We start from the raw sequence: 20,458 nt of genomic DNA on the forward strand, positions 1-20,458 counted from the left end.
CATTCAAAAAGGCCAGAAGCAGCATCGGGATGCAAAGAGTAGAGGGGGTTGGGGCTTCTTTTGGGTGTTCCCAGGATGAACTAAGCTCTTACCTTTTGCCACTCTACTCAGAGAAGAAGAGTTACAACACACTACTTACTTACTACTGTCAATAAGTCGACCCAGCTTTTTGGGGTCAATTTTTTGACAAAAAATTCTAGACTTATACATAAGTATAATACAGTATTCTAGCAAATTAGGTGCTGTTACCAATCCTATAGCTTTCCTGGATTTCTTCTCTCTTCCTTATGCAGTTGTACACAAATTGTTATATAACCTTGAACATATAAAAATGGAAAGTATGCCTTCCATAGCAACATTTGGTACATAATTGTGTATACTGAAATTTGTGTTCTCTTTCTGTTTCCACATCACTGTATCTCTCTGCCACACCCATCCCTTACCCCCAGCCCCCTTGTCCAGGAAAAAACATAGGGGTGAAGCAAATGGGGCATTAGAAACAGTCAGAGGGTGCTCCCAATCCAACCACCATGGGACCACAGCAACCAGACACTGCCGTCTCAGGGCTTCTGCCACTGCGGCCCTGAACAGGCTGTGAAAAGGAACAATAAGACACTGCTCCTTTTGAGGCCAGTTTTGGACCACATTCGGTGGCCCCATGCGTCCTCTGAATAATCCAGGGGCATGTATCATGTGCACCCCCCACTATGTTTGCAGCCATAGTTAAGCTGGTTGGTAAGATTTACACAGACAAATGTGTTTTAGCAGTTTTCAGAGAAATAGTCTGTTTTCAAGATGAAAAGCAGGGGAAGGAGAGAGAAGAAAGAGTCTTGTGATGCTTCAGCATTGTATTTTATCAGTGCATCTGAAGAATTGGATTGTTATCCACAAAAGCTCCTACTAAAATAAATCAGTGCCTTGTGATCTACATAAACCCACACTGCAATAAATTGGTTAGTCTTCAAGGTGCCACAAGATCTTGCCTTTTCCTACTTCTTTTTATACTGAAACAGACTTCTACTGCTATCTCTTTGAAAATATACAGATAGAAGATTCTGAACAGTAATATCTCTTTACTAGATCACATGTGAAGTATGTACCTTTATCACTCCAGGCCAAAAAAGACCTTCGACTGGTATAGAGGGAGGGGGGAAATGAACAAAGAACTGGTGATGGTGATGGATAATGATAAAATACTAAAAAATAATACAGTTAATTACCCTGACAGCCAGCAACTATTTCTCTTTTGCAACACCCATTGATCTGTCCTTGTATGGATATCACTGAGTCAAACTGGGAAACCTCTGTTGCTATTGAGATTTGGGTTGGATTTTCTCTGGCATCTTGACTGACAACCCTATTTATAAGCAACAAAAGCCACTTTGAACCCAGCAAAGGTAGGATGTATTAAATAGACACACACCTGGCATCATGTTTAAACTCAGCCTAAATTCACTAGATTGACAAAACATGTATAATGTATTTTTCCCTGGAGGCTATATATATATAGTTAGATTGCCACACACAACATTAGTAAGCAAAGGGGCATCATTTTATTTCAAACACTATTACATTTGCAGACTGTTATTTAAAAAGGGAAGACCAAATTATATTACTATGTTACATTCGTTCAAAACTAGCCTGCCAAGCAAAGGTATGTAAACTCTAATTTTACAAACACAATGAAAGACTTTTTATTGTACAAATTGCTGTTTTTCCTCAAGAATTTAATGATTTTTTTTAAAATAGATGCCAAAAATCTTCTTTAGAAGCATATGCTTGTTACTCATTCACATGCACACCCCAAAATCCCAGGTAAACGACACAATTCTGGCCAGAATGTTTTGAAAGCTGTGAAGACATAAACAGTGTGGAAAACCCTGAAAAGTTACAATGGCATCTGGAGATCTCAGTGTCTTTTATACTTGTGATTTTATAGCAAAAATGTAGAATTGTGGAAAATATACAAATAGTTGAAACTCATAACCTTTTACAATTGAACAAAGATCTCCACCTAAATATAGCTCAATATAGCTTTTCTTGTAACTATCAGTGGGAGGTAAGACTAAGCAGTTACTCATGTGTGGTAATGTGGTTCTTATATTCGTTATTTGATAGGGCCTCTTATTCCCAAATGTGATATTGATCAGTCCTTGATGGAAATCAGACATCCAGCTTTAGTTCTAACACATTAACCCTGAATTGGGCCCTGAAGTTAAAAAAACCTTTACAAAGCATAAGATATTTTTGGTAGAATTCTTAATAACCTCAAGAAGTGTTTGAACCACAAGCTAGATGCCTGAATTGATAAAAGCAGACCATCAAAATAATATCTTCTGTCTGTTTTTGTCTGTACCATGCTGAATATGTTTCATTCCCTCCACACATAAAGAGAAAAAGAACAAATGAGTTCATTCCTTCTTTTATAGTCCCTTCTGACACTTCTTCTGGAATGAGGTTTTTAGGAAGCTGCGGTAGCCCGGGTCATCCACATATTCATTTTTAAATCTGGAGCTCAATACCCTCTGCCTCTTCTTTTCTCCCTGGATAATATCGGCTCCATAGAATGTGTCTTCAAATCTCATATCGGAAGCTGTAGACTGAAAATAGACATTCAGTACTGACTTTGTTTTACCTATAGGCAGCATCTAAAATCATCACCAAAACAATAGTTTTCTTCCACTGGTATAAACATGTATCTTCAAATCAGCATAAATCTGAAAAATTCCTTTAAGAACCTCATTACGGTTAAGTTTTATTTTCAGCAGCCATAGTCTTAGAAATGTATAATCATCATCATCATCATCATCATCAACATCATCATCATCACCACCACCACCAAACCCACCACTGAGCTTAGTTGCTAGTTGTTTCTAGCTTAGTCATCAATCTGATGTGCATGGAGATTTCTTGCTTGTTTGGGTAGAACATTAAAATATGTAAATCTCCACCTACAGATTGAGGGAGTGTGAAAACTAATGTCAAAGTGGTTATTCTGATAGTCAAGACAGGTCTTGAGAACCTCTTTATAATGGCTTTGCATGGAATGGCACTGCTGCTGTGGTGGCAGCTGTTTCCATGGGAATATAATGTCATGTAAAATGACAAATCTATTTTAGCCCTCAGGTGTCACGGTATCAATGTTATGCTGTTGTCACAAAGTAGAGTTAGGGCAATTTTGTACCTTCAGCCCTACTCCAATTTTGGTGGATTTTTATTTGCTCCACATTGGCCAACTTCACCCCACAATTCTATGCTATGCTCATTTTATGCTAATAGAGATCTCTCTTTTTTTGTGCTATCCATATCTTTTTTTTCAGAATAGAAAGTGACTGAAGCAGAAAATGTAATCACTTCCTGGTTTACAAATTTTAAAAAAGGTGGCACAATAGCCAGTAGCACTCCTCCCCTGAAGCTTGAAGATTTGTTGACTAATTGGGGCGGGTGTGGGGTGACAATGGTGTGAGTATGTGGTTCTCCAGGGTCCCACAGTAGTAGTGAAGAGGGAAGGAGTAAAGTTTTGAGTAGGAGGGAGATGGGAAAGGACCACATAAACAGCAAACTGAGATGCATGCATAGCTCCAGTCTTTCAGCATAAGCAATGTCAGGCAATAGATCTCTGTAGCAGTTTGTTTTGCTAGACTGCACTGGGAAAGATATTGGCTTACTGTCATAATATTTGGTGACAAATAGAACAGTACCATGGACAGATGCCAAGAGAGGTGTCTAGATAGTGGGAAATTCCCAGATTTCAAGGAGCAATATAAAAATATAATTAACTTCCCTAAAAGTGAAGACGAACATAAGCAATAGTAAAAATGATCTATAGAACTGTCATAATTTCAGATGAATAGCAGCAAGCCGCCAAATTTGCAATGGTATTCATAGCCAAATGCAACAACAAATCATATTTACAGTAAATACTAAACAATTAGTAGTAATGGGCTCATTTCTTGAATACAGGTTGTTAAAAACAGTAACACTGTTCTCAGCAACTTATGCTCTGCACAAAATGTTAAATTGTGTGGTATCTTAATTAGAGAGCCATCATGGCGTAGTGGTTCAAGTGTTGGACTATGGCTCTGGAGATCAGGGTCTAATTCCCAGCTTGACTATGGAAACCCATTGGTTGACCCTGGGCAAGTCACATACTCTCATGCTCAGAAAACCCCATGACAGATTCACCTTAGGGTCGCCATAAGTTGGAACCAACTTGAAAGCACATAACAACAACAAACTGTAACTATACTGGTTCTATTTCTGCTACAGATTTTTAAACGTTTAGATATGTCTGATTACTGCAATAAAGATACAGATTTAAACCTTCTTGGTCTACCAAAGAATCCATTTTAATTCTCCTTCTCTACCAGTCGAAGCTAAGAAAGTCTTATTGTTTTGAAAGTACAACATGCCATTCTTATTCTCAGTGTTATGAGTTCCAGCTGTCTGATTATTGAAAATGTATAAACTATGACATTGCCAAAAGTGTCAGTGGAAGAGTCGGGAATTTGCCAAAGGAACCCTAAAGTAATCCCTGAAGATCTGCCCCTGGAATTTGTCAAGACTGGTAAACACATAATAATCTAACAGAAATCTGTTGTTATGTACCTTTGAGTAATTTCTGACTTGTCTATTACCAGGGCTTTTTGGCATAATTTGTTCAGAGGGGATTTGAGCTTGCCTTCTGAGGTTGAGAAATTGTGACTTGCTCAAGGTCACCCAGTGGATTTCCATGGCCATGTGGGAATTCATACCCTGGTCTCTCATTGTCTCAGTCCAACATTCAAACCACTGCACCTCATGCAATGTGGAGTAAGCATTGTGAATTTCACTTTTTTCATAGGTAGGGGTCAGAGTGGATCCTGCTTTCTCCAGAATAAGTGAATGGTGAGCAAGTTTTCCATGTGGTAGCATCAGGGAGTCCATAGGGAAAATCTTTGCTTGTTCTTCCAGCCCAATACTATGGCACAGGTCTTGAAAAAGTCACATAAATACTATATTTGTGCAAAATCAGTGGATGTTATAAAAGATGTCAAAGATTGACTGGATGATATTTTATTAGTTTTTGTGAGGTTGTTTTTATGATGTGTTAATTTTTGTGAACCGCTTTGATCACCTCAGAAAAGCGGTATAAAAATAAAACATATTATTATTATTATTATTATTATTATTATTATTATCTAAACGTCATGTGCAGCCCTTCTTTGGAGATACTTACAAATCGAGCTCTCACTCTTTTGGGCAGCTCTTCATCAAGAGTGTAGATTTCTTCCCTTTTTGTTGCTATCTGAGAGCCATCTTCAAACTCTACCTGTGAAACGAAGGATTGCATCAAATTATAATCATTATCAGAATAATTTGAGGTTTTGGCATCCATGTGTTTCTACTGTCCAGTAAAGAAGGCCACCAAATAAATACAGTTAATGTTTCCAAAGCACAGATTGAACAGAGATCAAATGAGGGAAAGAGGATGTTCTAAAAACAAAATGATCTTAATGCTTAACTAGTATAATATTGTGCAAAGGGATTTTGTAGCACTTTTGAGACTCATTGAAAGAAAGAAGCTGGTAGCATGACCTGGAGTACCAGCTTCTTTTTTTCAATTAGTCTCAAAAGTGCAACAAGATCCCTTTGCACACTGATTTTCTTGACTAACATGGCTATGTCTTTGAACACTATTAATACTGGTAAACCACTTGACACACTGCATGTGACACACACAATCTGTGGGAGAGGAAGGGGAATGACACAATGGAGGGAGGGAGACACAGCACATTTCAAGAGAGGACTAGATGCAAACCCATGAATATGCAAGGGCAATCAAAACAAAGAGAATTGGAAATTCTTGATACTTTGAGGCAGCCTAGTTGAACCCATAGAAAGAGTACGTAGATTTGAAAATCTAAATGCAGCAAAGGAAGAAGTATATATTATGCAAGGCCAAGCTTCAGGAAAATCCTCCATGCTGAATTAGATATGCTGAGCAGGCTGCAGAAATGCCTCACCTCAGCACTTTCTCCATATAAGACTCGTTGTCTGGCCCAAGGGCTAAGACCTCTATTCCAGGATCTCTCCTCTAGCCCTAGAACAGAGTTTCTCCCTTGAAAATACACAGGCTCTGTCTGATTATATAGAAATGCCTTTACATCCTGTCTTGAGAGATGGCTACAGCTTGCGGTTCCCTGGACATGGAAAAGTATCTGAACTTGCTCCACCTTGCAAGACAGGTGGAAGGCTTCTGTTAAAAATGCCAATATACACACATCTTTATGCAGCACGTCAGAATGACTTGATATATTTGCCTCTAATTTTCAAAGTGATAAGAAGTAATCTTTCTGTTTTCAAGGTTGTGGAAGACTTCTGCCAAAAAGAAGAAGGTATGACTGATACTAAAGGAAATGCCAGTTAACAGAATTATATTGAATCTGATGGAACTTCTTTAAAATAGTCTGTTCAGAAGATGAAAAGCTTTATCATACTTAGGCTTAGATCTAATCCAGCATGAACCCCTTTAGCAGAAAATGAGAAAGAGAATGCAGCTAGGTGTGGGGAATGCTAAATTACTCTGCTGCTGCTTTACTAGATGTGGCTTCCAGAAGTTGTAAATTACTTTTTGACACTGCCTTTCAACTGTCAGACACCTGGTAGTATCTACATGTTTTTGTTCCAGATCAAATTCATTACCAATATCCAAAGCACCCATTATATCCATGGCATGTATATTAAATTCAGAGACATGTAAAAATTATGTATATGAATGAGCATGAACCCTGTACAGGGGGAAGGAAGACTGGGACTGTGCTCAACTGCTCTTCCCTCTACCTGTCACTGACATCCAGCAACTTCAGGGGCCTATGCATGCAATCGTCCTTAGAGCTGCTCACTTCTGAGGGGTATCAGTTACCTGGATATCAGCTTAATTATGCCTCTATTTGTATACAACATCTCGCAGACTTGCTTGGTTTGTGATCCCCCATCATGCTTAGCCTATTAAAACCACATCCACTTAACGGCTACACATGCCATGTCCAGCATATTCTTTTGGTGGAAAGGAGGGTATAACAGAATTTAAATTAGTTTTATATTAACCTATACTGTATGCCGCTTTGGGTCCTATACTGGCAGAAACATGGGTCATATATAAAATAAAATAAAACTAATAAACATTTACAGGTCACCAAATCAATTTAGTTTGGTGCAGCCAAACAGCCAAGTTTGTGTTGCCTTATAACACTAATGCTTTCATGGCTATGGGAGACCAAGAAAACATATGCCATAAAATATGTTAAGTCTTTAAGGTCCCACAAGGCTTTTGGGATTTTGTAAGTCCCAGAACCTCATGGTATAAATGGCCTTAAAATAGTTTCAAAAGGCCAAACATTCAACCCAGGGATACATCATACATCAAAGTTTTTTTTTTTCATTTCCCCCTTCTTCCCTAGCTGTCTCACAGCTGAATATTAGAATATTTACTGAGATTTTTAGTTTAAAAGGTATAACCTAGGCAAATGTAGTAGAGGCAATTTAGTGAAAATCTCATTGCTATGCATTTTAGCTGTTCCACTGAGCATTCACTCATGCCTTTGCCATCCCTGTTAACTGAAAGTCATATTGCATTCTGTGTTGGAAACTATTTCAAATTTTTGAGATCTAATAGCAAGGAATGGCTCCTTCAAGTTATTCAATAGGGGGTTATAACATTAAGTGTCAATAGATTACCTCTAATGAGTCCAAATCAGAAACAGGCTTCAGTTGGCAAACTGTAGACTAGTAGGTTTGTCAATCACTGTCCATATTAATTTATATCAGACCCTAGAGATATGCACACATAATAACAAAAAACACTATTGCAATATTATGTCACTAACATTTGCTATTTAGTACTCTCCATGTGGTTTTCTTGCATTAGGACATCATAAATTAGTGGTTTAATTGGAATTGCTAGGAAGCATTTGATTAGGTACATGGATAATTTAGTCATCTTCGCAAGCTCACACATGCATATTAAAAAGGAACACAAAAGCAACATTGTGAGACACTAAAGGTTGAAGCCTCACATTTTTTCCTTGGAAATACATTTCTAATTTTGCACATACTTACTAATACATCTGACAGTGATCAAGGTGAACCTGTTTATAAAAATTATGATAGCAGCATAAACAGATCCTTCTTTTGTATCATGGCAATTATATTCTATGCTGTTTTATGAATCTACCTTTGTGGACTACACAGATGTGAAAACAATTTTTTTAGTTCACATTAAAAAACTGAAAATTTGCCTGGGCCTGCAGTTTTATTATTATTATTATTAACCTTTATTTATAAAGCGCTGTAAATTTACACAGCACTGTACATATAATCTTATTAATTTGACGGTTCCCTGCCCTCAGGCTTTTTAGGATTCCATATTAAGATTTTCCATCCTAGAATTATTCCCAAATCTTAAAAAAGGCTAGAGTTGGGTCAAAATGCTTTTACTTTAACTAGCTAACAACAGACAGACAATCTAAGGACAAAACTACACATTAAATACAGGTATGTGTAACAATCCCTCAAACGCCCTTTCCTCCCAACAAAGCATCTTTGAGAGGAGTGGGCTGCATTAGAGAAGGGAGAGCCTAATCCTTTCCCTGATAGTCTTTTTTTCCCTATGAAATGTTTTCTCACTGCTTTTAGCAGTGACAGTATTAAACACATGTGCATCCCAGGTCTTTGTTACTAGCAACATGTATCTTTCTGTTAGGGACCTGTAACCTGTGAAGGCACCTTAAGTTATATAAAGATTTTTCCAATTGATGCACTTCTTGTTTTCTTGTCTGCCACACAGAAATGGAATACTACAAGAATTTTATGGCATACATTGCCTCAAAATTGCCACCTTCTCAGGAATCATATAAGCTTCCCACTGTTTTTAGCACTTTAGGCATTATTTGATTATAATTATTAGAAATTGGGACTCACAGTACCAGAAAATAGATAACTGAATCTCTCATGTGCCACTTAGAAAGGGTACTTAACTTCCATTTCTTCACTGTTGCCCTTACCAACCAAAAATAAGTCTATTCCTGCTATAATATGCATGCTTAGCATGGAAAACTGCCTTTAATGCAGACACAGGTCCGGTACACACAGCCAGGACGCGACGTCGCAGTGCCCACGTGTCATACAAAGGAAGAGACATTGTAAGGGCTGTAGGCGGCTCCTTTTTTTGGTCTGCAGCATTGCTGGGCGGTTTGGTTGCTACGGCAATGTTGTGGACCAAAAACGGGTGCTTATAGACCGCCCTGAAAGGGGTGGTCTGTATTGCCCCATAGTTAACCTTATACCATCTCTTCTTCTATCTCCCAGAATGAACTTGCACCAACATTTCATTCAGCATCTGTTGAAACATACTAGTGCTTCATTGTTCTGTACAGAATTAATAAGGTAGACCTTGTGTAAAATTCAGAGCAGCTGTACTACACAAAACATTTAAAAGGTAAAGTTAAAGGTAGTCCCTTGACAATGCCTAGTCATAACTGACTGTAGGGGGCAGTGCTCATCTCCATTTCTAAGCCAAAGAGCCAGCATTGTCCAGCATGACTGCACCAAATGCTGTTACCTTCCCACTTAAGCAGTACCTGTTTATCTACTTGCATTTGCATGCTTTCGAACTGCTAGGCTGGCAAAAGCTGAGACTCATGACAGGAGCTCACCGGAGCTCACCACGTCATGCAAGCCTTGAACTGCCAACCTTCTGATCTTAACCATGAAGACGCCAATTCAATTTTTTACCTCTATATAACACAAGACTAGAAATACCATTGTGAGGCATTCACTCTACCTGCTGCAATTTTATGACTAGGGAGGACCATGTTTAAGAGAGCAAGCACCAGCAGATACTAGGGGAATCAGCACAAGGTTATAATTTTCTGATGCTCTTCCAAGTTTTTCATTAATCCACATCTGTTGAAGGGCTTCTTAAGAACATGGCAGCAAGAGGGAAAATGTTGTCGAATAGGCCTACTAACCTAAAAGTATATACTCATTTGTCTACTAAAGTATTCACACCATGAAATATACTTAAATGTTAATCCTGACAAGATTTCCTTCCTCCTTCCATCCCGCAGCATGTAATTAACAAAAATAAGAATTATATCCTTTTATCTTCCCTGCTGCTACTTGTCTTGGCCCTGCCAGAAGACATGTAGTGCAGCTGGGACACACTGGCTCAGGGACCTGGTGCTTTGATGTGATTAGCCAGCTTCTGCAGGCAGTCACCTTGATTTCTCTTTATTTCTTGATACCAAACATGAAGCAGTCACTCAGCTAAGTTCTTTCCCACAAACAGATACAGTCTGTGAAATAAGGGCTCCAACACCTTGTGCTTTCATGCCATTAGACACACACACAGCCCTCTTTCTTTCCTTTCCTAGTGCAATCTTGCACTTAGCTGAACCACCTGTCAAACATTGCCCACCTGTAGATCATATCACCAGAGATTCTGAGAGAGGGAGAAGGAGAGAAAAATCACCCACTGATCTTGCTTCCTGGCAGATCCTTGAAAAGAGGGAGTAAGTGAATCATTTTTATTGCTGGTCCTTATAATCCTGGCCGTCTTGCAAGAAGGTGAGTATTGTTTGAGTTGGGGGGAGTTACTTCAAGGTTCTTTTAATTAAATTTTTAAGTTACTAATTATTTAATTAATATCTTCACTTTCTCCCAGTTCAGGAGCCAAGTTAGTGTGCACACAATTACAGGCTTTGTTATCGTCTTCTTGCTCAATTTCATAAATGGTTCTACTGCAACTTTAGGCGCGCTACAGACTGTTCTTAAAGGATGGTCTGGCAGCGGTGCCGTTTGTGCCACTGGCAAGCCACAGTGGATATACTGCACGGCTTGCCAGTAGCAAGAAAAAGAAGACGCAAAAAGCGGCTTCTTTTTGCAGCGTGCGAGTGACACCACAGTGCGCCATTGGTGCACTCGGGATGTCACCTGGGTGCCGCAACGTGCAGACGCTAAGAATCTGTTACGTCAAAATGGCGGTGCCCATGTGAACAGGGCGCTGCCATTTTGTACGTACTCTGTACGTACTAGGGTTGCGGGCGTCTAAAAGAGACACCTGCAGGCAACCCTAGTATGTACAGAGTACGTACAAAATGGCCCATCTGGAGAGGACCTATGTAACTTTTTAAGAATCCTAATGATGGTATCATCCAACTTTTACTTTTGCTTAAGGACCACATGGCTGGGGGGGTATTAAAACCCCCACAATCAACTGTTCAGGGATATATATACCATCAAAGGAAAAAGGTTTTCCCCCACCAAGAGGGACTGTACCACAATAAGGATATCAACTAGCTGACAGCATTAAATAACACATATAATTTGGCTTAAATTGTCTCCATAGCTATGAGGAAATGAGGCACTGTTCTTGCCACATAGAATGGGAGGACCTCATTCAGAGTGCTCTAAATCGAATGACAAGAATTGCATGAAAGGGGAGAAGAATTAACTCCTGATTGAGGTGTAAAGCAGAAGCCACCTTGGGAAGGAGAAACATGTTAGTATAGAGGGCTGGATGAAGGTAGAAACTTCTTGGTTTATCTGTGAGTCAAAAATAATGTTTTGGTGATTCAGCAAAAGTCAAATGGAAAGTCCTCAGTTGTGAAACTTGTGTCCTGTGTAAGGCCTGCTGGTCTAAATGAGGCATGCCAGTGTAGAGCTACAGCATTCACCGTTACCTTCCCAACATAATCTGCTTCATGGCTGACCACAGCAATCTACTGCACTGCCAACTTGTGTACCTTTGAATAGAAAGCCCAGACAACCTTCTTATCATCTTCAGGCAGACTGTTGATAAATGGGGCAGTTTGTTCCCATAGGAACTATTGATATGCCTTCATACATACTTCACAGTTTGCTATGTGTAGGGACAGTGCTACCATATCTAAGACAGAGTCTATCTTGCTGCCCTCCACTTGTTAAGAATGGATCTAGCCTTCTTTATTGCCCAAACAGTGCAACCTCAACACTGATTGAACTAGGTTGAGGGGCACAGTTTTCTTCCCATATTCTATAAAGAATCTCAAACTTCATGGAGACAAAAGGAACTGAGGCTGGAGTTTGTCATGGCTGTGCCCCTACCTTTCACACAGACAGGATCGTAAGAAATGCTGTTGGGTATGTGTTCTGGGGTTCACCCTTTTAAAGTCTAGGTCCAAGACAGGTAGTTCTGGGGCTCTGATCTACAGGTTAATTGCCTTAGCTACCCTGGTGATCTGTTTTCAATTTAAGCCCATGTCATCTGAAGGAAAAGAGAATCTGGGGAAGAGATGGACAATCCTATGAAGATGAGGCATCTGAATCTTCCTCTGATGTAGTCTCCAGATGGGGTGTCCCCTCCAGTTACTTCCTTGTCAAGTACCAAAGCTGAGACCAGGGAATGCTGTTGAAGTGAAGACTTTGTGTGACCTTGTGTAGCAGTGGCATTGGTGGTAAAGCCAGAGATGATTTATGTCCCTGTGTAACCAAGGGACCCAGCCATGAAGAATAGCTGTAGGGACCTTAATAGGAGTGATAGTAACTAAAATTTGAATCAAAGAAGGAATTGAATGTTGTGAGGGAGCCACTGGTACCATTGGCAGTAAGTAGTGAGAAGAAACAGATGAGACGGATCAGGTCCCAGAAAGATGTGAGAGCATGGACAGAGAGAGTGAAGTACAATGACTGAGGTAGAGAGAGAGCCAAATGAATCTATGCCTGGGATCTGGAAGGCATGGCTTATTCTCTGAGTGAATGAGGACAAAGCCTATAATAGTCATTGTAGAAAGTATGATAGTTATAGTGATGGCCATATCTAGAATATTGAGGATTGTGGGGCTATGGAAGGTATCTATCCCTATATATACATATGAAGAGCATGGGTGTATTGAAAATAAGCAGTTTTGCAGCTAATGAGATGTTACCAGGGATTTCTACAAGAGTACAGTGGAGAAGGAGATAAGTGCTTGATGAATGAGGGTTTGATCTGGTATCTGATCTGAAGATCCTCTCTCAGAGATATGGATCTACTTCTGTAGTTCAGAGATCTATAACTCCTTAGTTCAACATCTCTTAGTCTATCACTATTTCTATGAGAGGTTCTGGTGTGGCAGACCCCTAAGGACAATTTCCAATAGGTTGGGGCTCCATCTATGACATATTTAATACAACATTCACAGAATTATGAAGAAAGTAACTGATGAAATTTCCTGCTGGGGAGGCAGCTTAGGAAAGCCATGAACATCTACAACTTCAGAATTTAAGCATGTATTTAATTAATTTGTATCCCACATTTATCACAGTACAGGTTCCATAAAACCAAAAATATTTATTATTGTCCTATATTTGTAAAAAGTTTAGGTAAAGTGTGCATAGTGTGCTAACCAGAGGTTTAGTGTGGTAGGGTCAACTGTATTAATTGCACTAACAATGATAGCCTAAACTCCACAGCCACAAATATCCTTTATATGAGAAGATTATTATTTGAATCTACAAAAGGGTTAGAATGGCACACATAATCTCCCTCTCACCAAACACAGATGCACACTCTGCCACATACAGAATTATCCTCCTACTTCTCTCCATGTATTAATGGGGTAGAGGATGATATTTGACAGAGAAAATACTAGGGAAAGCAATATGAGCTGATGTTAGCTGTTTGCAGTATTTCTAGATTTAAAGAGCTCTGTAAGACTTTAAACTTACATGAGCAAAGATCATGTATTTGGGGTCCTACGAAATGGGGAAAGCTGACAGGGAGTAGGATTTGAAGCAGGGAAATGATACCTAGAGAAAGGAATGAATGTCCTGTTGTCCCCACAATGCTGCTTTTCAACTCTTGCTCTTTTGAATTCTAAATATATTGTTCGTTGCCTTTGCAAATATTTATGCATAACAATTTGAGCCTAAACTGTGGTCATTTTGTCTGGCATCTGAATATTCTCCTCTTCTTTCCAGGAAGCTCAGCAACTTCCCAGCATGCAAAATAAGCCAGAAGAGGAAAAAGTTTAAAAGAGAGATATTAACCTAGTATAGTGTGTGTGTGTGCGTGCACACGTGCCATTTAAGAGATGTAATTACAAGAAAATGTAACACCGGAGGCAGCCTATAGAAATATGTCACCTGAGGATTTTTAATGCATTTAGGCACACCTAGGCTTTAAAATCTGCAACCATTTAGGATTTTATTTTTTCCAATGAGGATATTGGTTCAGAATTGTGAACCAAACAGTTAGAGACCTGAGTTCACACTCCAATTTTACAAATCAGGACAAGTGAGTCAGACTTAAACTTTGATATTTTCTGCATGATCAAATCTTGCCCCCGCGCCCCAACTGTTGAAAGCACAATTGTCAGTTGTCTAAGGCAGAAGCGAAACAGGAAAACAGCCTATACTGCACATGAATATACAGAGCTGCACAGTCTGAAACAGCCTTTAACAAGGTACATCAGTGTTTTAAAGGGTCTAGCACTGTATGTACAGCCAGCCTTCTACATTTGCAGGTTGACTTTTACAATTTGATTATTCATGGATTATTTGTTGCTATCTCTGCTGCTGCCCTGTGCCATTTTTAATAGGGACTGGAAGCCCTGCAAGACTGAGAGATGGTGAACAATGCTTGCACTTCCTATTAAAAATAGCATAGGGCACCAGCGGAGGCACTGGCAAGTCCCTCCAGCTGTCTACTTCTGCCTTGTGAAAGAACACTGCTGCCTCAAAGGTATCCTGGTGGGTTAAATCTGTATGTACCGTGTACTGTACATACTTCATCTATAAGTCTAAAAATGTATCCCCAAAAATTGACCCCAAATCCCAGACCGACTTATCTATGGGTCAGTATGGTAATGTGATAGCATCTCTTTCAGATTTCCCAATGCAGTGGGAAGAGAGTTTCTTTTTCTCTTGAGCCAAGCAGAAAGAGTCCTGAGTGATTAATTGCTGTTAAATGAGCAAATGGAGTCCCTCTCCTGCCCGCACTGGCCACCACTGTCTGAGTGAAGGCTGAAACCAAAGTTGAAACTCTGAAGCAAAAAAGCCTCAGTTAGTCTCTCTCTTGCAGCATGCACACATACGCACACTGCATTTTGGCCCCCAAACCTGCCCTCGGCTTATACATAAGGTCAACTTAAAGTTGAGTATTTATGGTATGTGAAATATGGGTTTTTGGAAGGGACATACAGTTATTTGAAGTTTTTCCATTTTTGCAGGGGTCCTGTACTCCTAAATCCAGCAACTGTAGAGGGCTGACTGTCATATAATCTCCTGCTTTGTGCAGGATGTACAAGGCTAGATACAACTGAATCATATTTAAGAAGTGCTTATACAGCTTCTGCTTAAATAAACGTAGCAACAGGGAGGCCATTACCCCCAAACACAGTCTGTTCTACCAATGAAAAGGTTATATTGCAAAGAAGTTTCTCCTGATGCTTATCTGGAATCAGCTTCCTAGTTATTCCCATCTTTTGAGTACACTCTCTGGAGTAACATAGAACAAGTTGGTTTAACTATCCCTGATAAAGACTTTAGCCAACTATACCTGGTAAAGAATGGTGTAACCAGCATAACTATTATCCTTGGCTTATAATAAGCATCAGAGAGGAAATGTATGAAGGTTTCTCATGTTTGGGTGAGTAAATTAAACTTACACTGTACATGTAAGCTATGTTGGTTCCAAGGTATTTTGCACCATAAAGTTTTCCATCCGGCCACTTCACTTGAACAACTTCTCCCTCTGCAGGTGGGCCCAGCTTCAGGCAGTCTCTGCTCTATTTAAAAACAAAACCAAATGAAAATATCTTAAGTCAGTAGGAGGATAACATCTGAAACTCTCATGAAATACTTCTGCTGCACATGTAAAACATGAAAAGGTATTCTTGGTATCATCCTAGTAATATGTCTGCAAGAAAAGCAAGTATCCCAAACTCCCATTCCTAACAGCACATGGCTACGGTCAGGTTCCTAAAATTACTTCAAGGAAAACCCCTGCCATATAATTTATCAATGTATATCACATCACTGTAAAGAACACAACAAATATCTGTTTCCTCAGAAATGAAGCACGCGTTTTTCCCCATACGCAGAGGGATCCAGAATGGATCCCTGAGGATGGAGAGGGCGAACTGTATTTCTATTTCCCATCCTTGTATGTTTTTAAAAAGATGCCTACTTGGAATATATTTTGAGATACTATCCAGTTTAGTGAAATTTTAATATAAATGTTGAATAGCATGGGGGACAGAATGGCTCCTTGAGGGACACCAGATGTAAGTGCCCTCTTATCAAAGCACACGTCCCCCAGCTGCACCATCTGGAATCTGCCCGAGAGGTAGGAGCGGAACCACTGGAGCGCAGTGCCCCCGATACCTAACTCCCTCAGGCGTTCCAGAAGGATACCGTGGTCAATGGTATCGAAAGCCACTGAGATGTCTAAGAGCACTAACAGGGACACACTACCCCTGTCCATGCCCAGACGGAGATCATCGACCAGGGCGACCATGGCAGTCTCAACTCCATAGCCCGCCCGGAAGCCAGTTTGAAATGGGTCCAGAAAATCAGTATCATCCAAGACTGATTGAAGTTGGATGGCAACTGCCCTCTCGATCACCTTCCCCAAGAAAGGCAGCAGCGAAACAGGCCGATAATCATTATGAATCAGGGGGTCTAGGGAAGGCTTTTTTATCAGCTGTTTTACAATGGCCAATTTTAAGCTGGATGGGAATCGCCCTTCCCTAAAAGATGAATTAATTATGCGGCGTAACATTGAAGTTACAGCCGGCCCCCCCTGAGCTGCTAGCCACGAGGGACAAGGATCGAGAGAGCAGGTCGTCTTCCTAACACTTCGTACAAAACAATTAAGTGTGTAGTTGGTTATGAGCAGTGACATTCATATGGAGAGATTTTACTACAGGCCTTCTCAACTGCTAGAGAGGTTATGGTAACATTTTTTTCAATACAGATAACAAGCTTCTTATGGAGCTGCATATTCACCAGAATAGGTTTCAACAAGGTATAGGGCATTCTCTATTTACCCAATAATAGTTTATATTTCAGCCCTTAAAATTAAATAATTTTATGTCACTCTCACATTCAAACAAATGACAGAGTATAAACAGCCAAGTAGTTCAATAAAGAAATGTAGACCACAAGCAACTCAGCAAACAAATCAAGAAAGATATGATGGCATGCAGTATTTTCTGGTAGTATGTGAGGGATGCAGTGGCTTAGCGGTTAAAACACAGACTTTAACAAGGTCAGCAGTTTGAGACTCAAGCGCCGCATAACAGAGTGCACTCCCATCACTATTCCTAGCTTCTGCCAACCTAGCAGTTTGAAAGCATGCAAAAGTGCAAGTAGATAAATAGGTACCACTTTGGTGGGAAGGTAACAGCGTTCCATGCAGTCATGATGGCCACATGGCCACTGGAGTCATCTCTGACAACACTGGCTCCCTTGGCTTAGTAAGAGAGATGAACACTGCCCCCTACAATCGGCCATGACTTGACAATCATGTCAAAGGGGAAACCTTTACCTTTTAGGTAAAGTATTTTCTACTGTTTACTCAGCCATTAAACATTGCAATATAACATAAGACTTCAATGTATCATGTCTGTACTTAAATTAGTACACCACAGTACCATTAGTAAAAATTCAAAAAATATAACAAAAAGGACATATAAATGCATATTAGAAGGAAATAATAGCACAGATGTGTCCCTGCTTCAGTCTGTTGGCAGTTGGTGAAAAATGTGAATGTTTTCCCCAGTTAAAAAAAACAAAGACTATGGTCACTAACTGCACCGTTTTCAATAATAATCCTGTATTCTTCTAATACAGAGAGAAGACACCCACCCAGAATAGGGCAATGAAACAGAGAGGAATGAAATATTTACATTTAAGAGTGGCAGGATGATATACAAGTATTGCCAGAAAATGACATCAATCTCAATGGGGAAATTGCCACTTTATTCAAACTGCTGGAAAACAGCTTTCATAGAAACAGCATTTGTTAATCGTTCTTAAAGCTTTTGTAATCAGCCCAAATTCTGTGTGTATATTAAAAGTTAGCTCCCTCTAGTGGGAGATTCGAGCAAGCCTAAAGTGTATGACTTAAATAGGTAGCCAATAAGGACCCTAGGTGCCAGTGACAACAATGTTGTGTATATGGATGCAACCACAGGTTGCCTAGACTAATAATCTTGCTTGAACAGCTGTACTTTCCATCCCACTGACACTATTGCATGTGCCTGTGGTGAGGCTTCTTATATCAAGATGAAGAAAATCAATTCTCATCTTGATAAGATTAGAACTCTTTTTTTTGCAGATGATTGCTAAGCTCATTTCGACAAGCTGCTCTGCTACAGTAGGGCTTTGAAATAGATGGAAAGGTTGACATGATAGTTTGCAAGAGAGCTACCTAGCATTTGCCATCCTGGTAGAATGGAACCACAATTATGTATTGTTGACTACTACTAAGGAAAAAGAGAAAAGGGGGAGGGGTGTGTGAATTTCAAACTGTTTTTCACATGCATCCAAACAATTCTGGATACAAAGAGGTTTTGTTTTGCACTAGCAATTAGAGGAGAAAGGAGGATATTGAAGGCGGGGGGAAGGTTGGGTCCCCCCTCAAGTTATATGATAAAATACAGTTAGCTCTCTGTATCCATGGATTCTTTATCCACAGATTCAACTATCCAAGGTATGAAAAGAGTAAAATATATATAGTGGGCCTTCCACATTTGCTGGGGTTAGGGGCACAAGACCCCTGTGAATGTGGAAAAACTGTAAATAAAAAACACTATTTTTTAACCTGAGAGAACACCTCTCCAGGTCCTCCAGCACAACTCTGTGGTCAACATCTGCCAGAAGCTGACCACAGAATCATGACGGAGGACCTACCAATGGCTAGAAAAGTGTTTTATCTAGTATTCTTTAGTAATTTCTAGGTCTCCAGAGCAACTCGATGGTCAGCATCCAGAAGAGTTGCACTGAACTACATAGAGTTTCTTAGAGAAAGCATATTGATCAAATCCACAATCAAATCTGCAAAAGTCAAAGCTGCAAGTGTGGAGGGCCAACTATATGTAAATTCCAAAAAGCAAGCATTGATTTTGCCATTTTATATAAGGGACACAATTTTGGTATCCACGAGGGGTCCTGGAACCAAGCCCCAATGGACACCAAGGGCCCACTGTACTGCACAATGATTTTAGCTCAGGGGAAAAAAAACCATGGAGCATGTGTGTGATCATTCAGTTCATAATCTGGTGCCTCCAGAGCAGTTGTTTGGCTCCAGCGGAATAACTTTCTGGTAAATGAGGAATGGACTGCAGCTCAATACCTAATTTGAGATTGCATGATGAATCATTTCTAATATTCCCTCCCTGTTTCTGCAGTAAGATTTTAAGTGATTTCTCACAACACTCTCTTTTCCCAGTCAACCCACCTAGCCTTGATTCCAGATATCTCTTTTTTCATAGTGGTTTCCTGTAGTCTGAGATGGAGAGAAGAAAATCAGCAAGCATTCTTATCTCTTCACACATCCTTCATTCTCCCTTTGGCTCAGGTTATAGAAGTACTCAGCATTCCTTTTCTCTTTTGTATCAGTTGCTCCAAGTTATATTCAGTTCCTGTTTTATTGCCTTGCCTTGCCTTACCTCCCCACAATCATTCTCTCAAAAACTACACAGAAGTAAACTACTGCCGTAAAAACATTGTCAGTCATCTATGGCTCTCTCCTATGTCACTCTCTAGTTACCCATGTCAATAGAGAAGGCATCAGCTTCTTTGGAGTCTACCCCGCTTCCTGCTACCCAAGCACTGCTATGCTTACAACATTGCTTGACGTGTCATTAATTTATTTACATTATATTTTTCAACTAAAGTAGAGGTGGGGAAAGCATGGCCCTCTGGACGTTCATACTTTGTTAATACCCTGAAATTTCGAAAAGGGAAGGGATGAAAATCATCTCAAAATCACTGAAACTACTGCTCAAACACATTAAAATGAAGTGGAAAAATCAGGTGAAAATAAAGATAAATCAAAACAGAAAATCACTCTTTATTTTGATTTAACTTTATTTTTGGCCAATTTTAGACACCTGATGCAGCCTGCTGCTGGGGCAAAAACTGGCAGTTGTCTACCTCTGAATTAAAGCTACAACACAACTTTTCAAAGCATCATGAAACCTAAGATTTGACAACTTGTCTGCCTTGAAGACCTTAATAAAAAAATTAATCATCACATTATTCAGAATTATTTAAATGGATGACCAGGCAACAAAACGGGGAATGAATAGCACCAGTAACTCCCAAGATTGGAGTGTGAACATTGGGAACTTATGATTGCAGTCAAGGCGATCATATGACCAACCTCCAAAATGACTTACTGCCTCTCTGGTCTCTCCCATTTCCAGCACAGGTACATTTAATGTAGTTA

At 39.8% G+C, this 20,458-nt stretch overlaps 1 protein-coding gene across 2 annotated transcripts in view; it reads right to left on the reverse strand.

Annotated features, from left to right (window-relative positions):
- Positions 1-1,550: 1,550 nt before the first annotated feature.
- KDM4C (lysine demethylase 4C) overlaps positions 1,551-20,458 on the reverse strand; it is a 284,733-nt gene continuing 265,825 nt past the window's right edge. For both annotated transcript variants that reach the window (XM_089489843.1, XM_089489834.1), the window contains exons 21-23: positions 15,669-15,788; positions 5,219-5,311; positions 1,551-2,600 (exon numbers count right to left, since the gene is read on the reverse strand). In XM_089489843.1, the coding sequence (XP_089345969.1) occupies positions 2,424-2,600; positions 5,219-5,311; positions 15,669-15,788 (390 nt within the window). In that variant the 3' untranslated portion in view covers positions 1,551-2,423. The remainder of the gene's footprint in view (positions 2,601-5,218; positions 5,312-15,668; positions 15,789-20,458) is intronic.

Source organism: Sceloporus occidentalis, unplaced genomic scaffold, assembly GCF_023333645.1.
Source record: "Sceloporus occidentalis isolate IW3139 unplaced genomic scaffold, rSceOcc1.0.p SCAF_1, whole genome shotgun sequence".
Taxonomy (NCBI): Eukaryota; Metazoa; Chordata; class Lepidosauria; order Squamata; family Phrynosomatidae; genus Sceloporus; species Sceloporus occidentalis.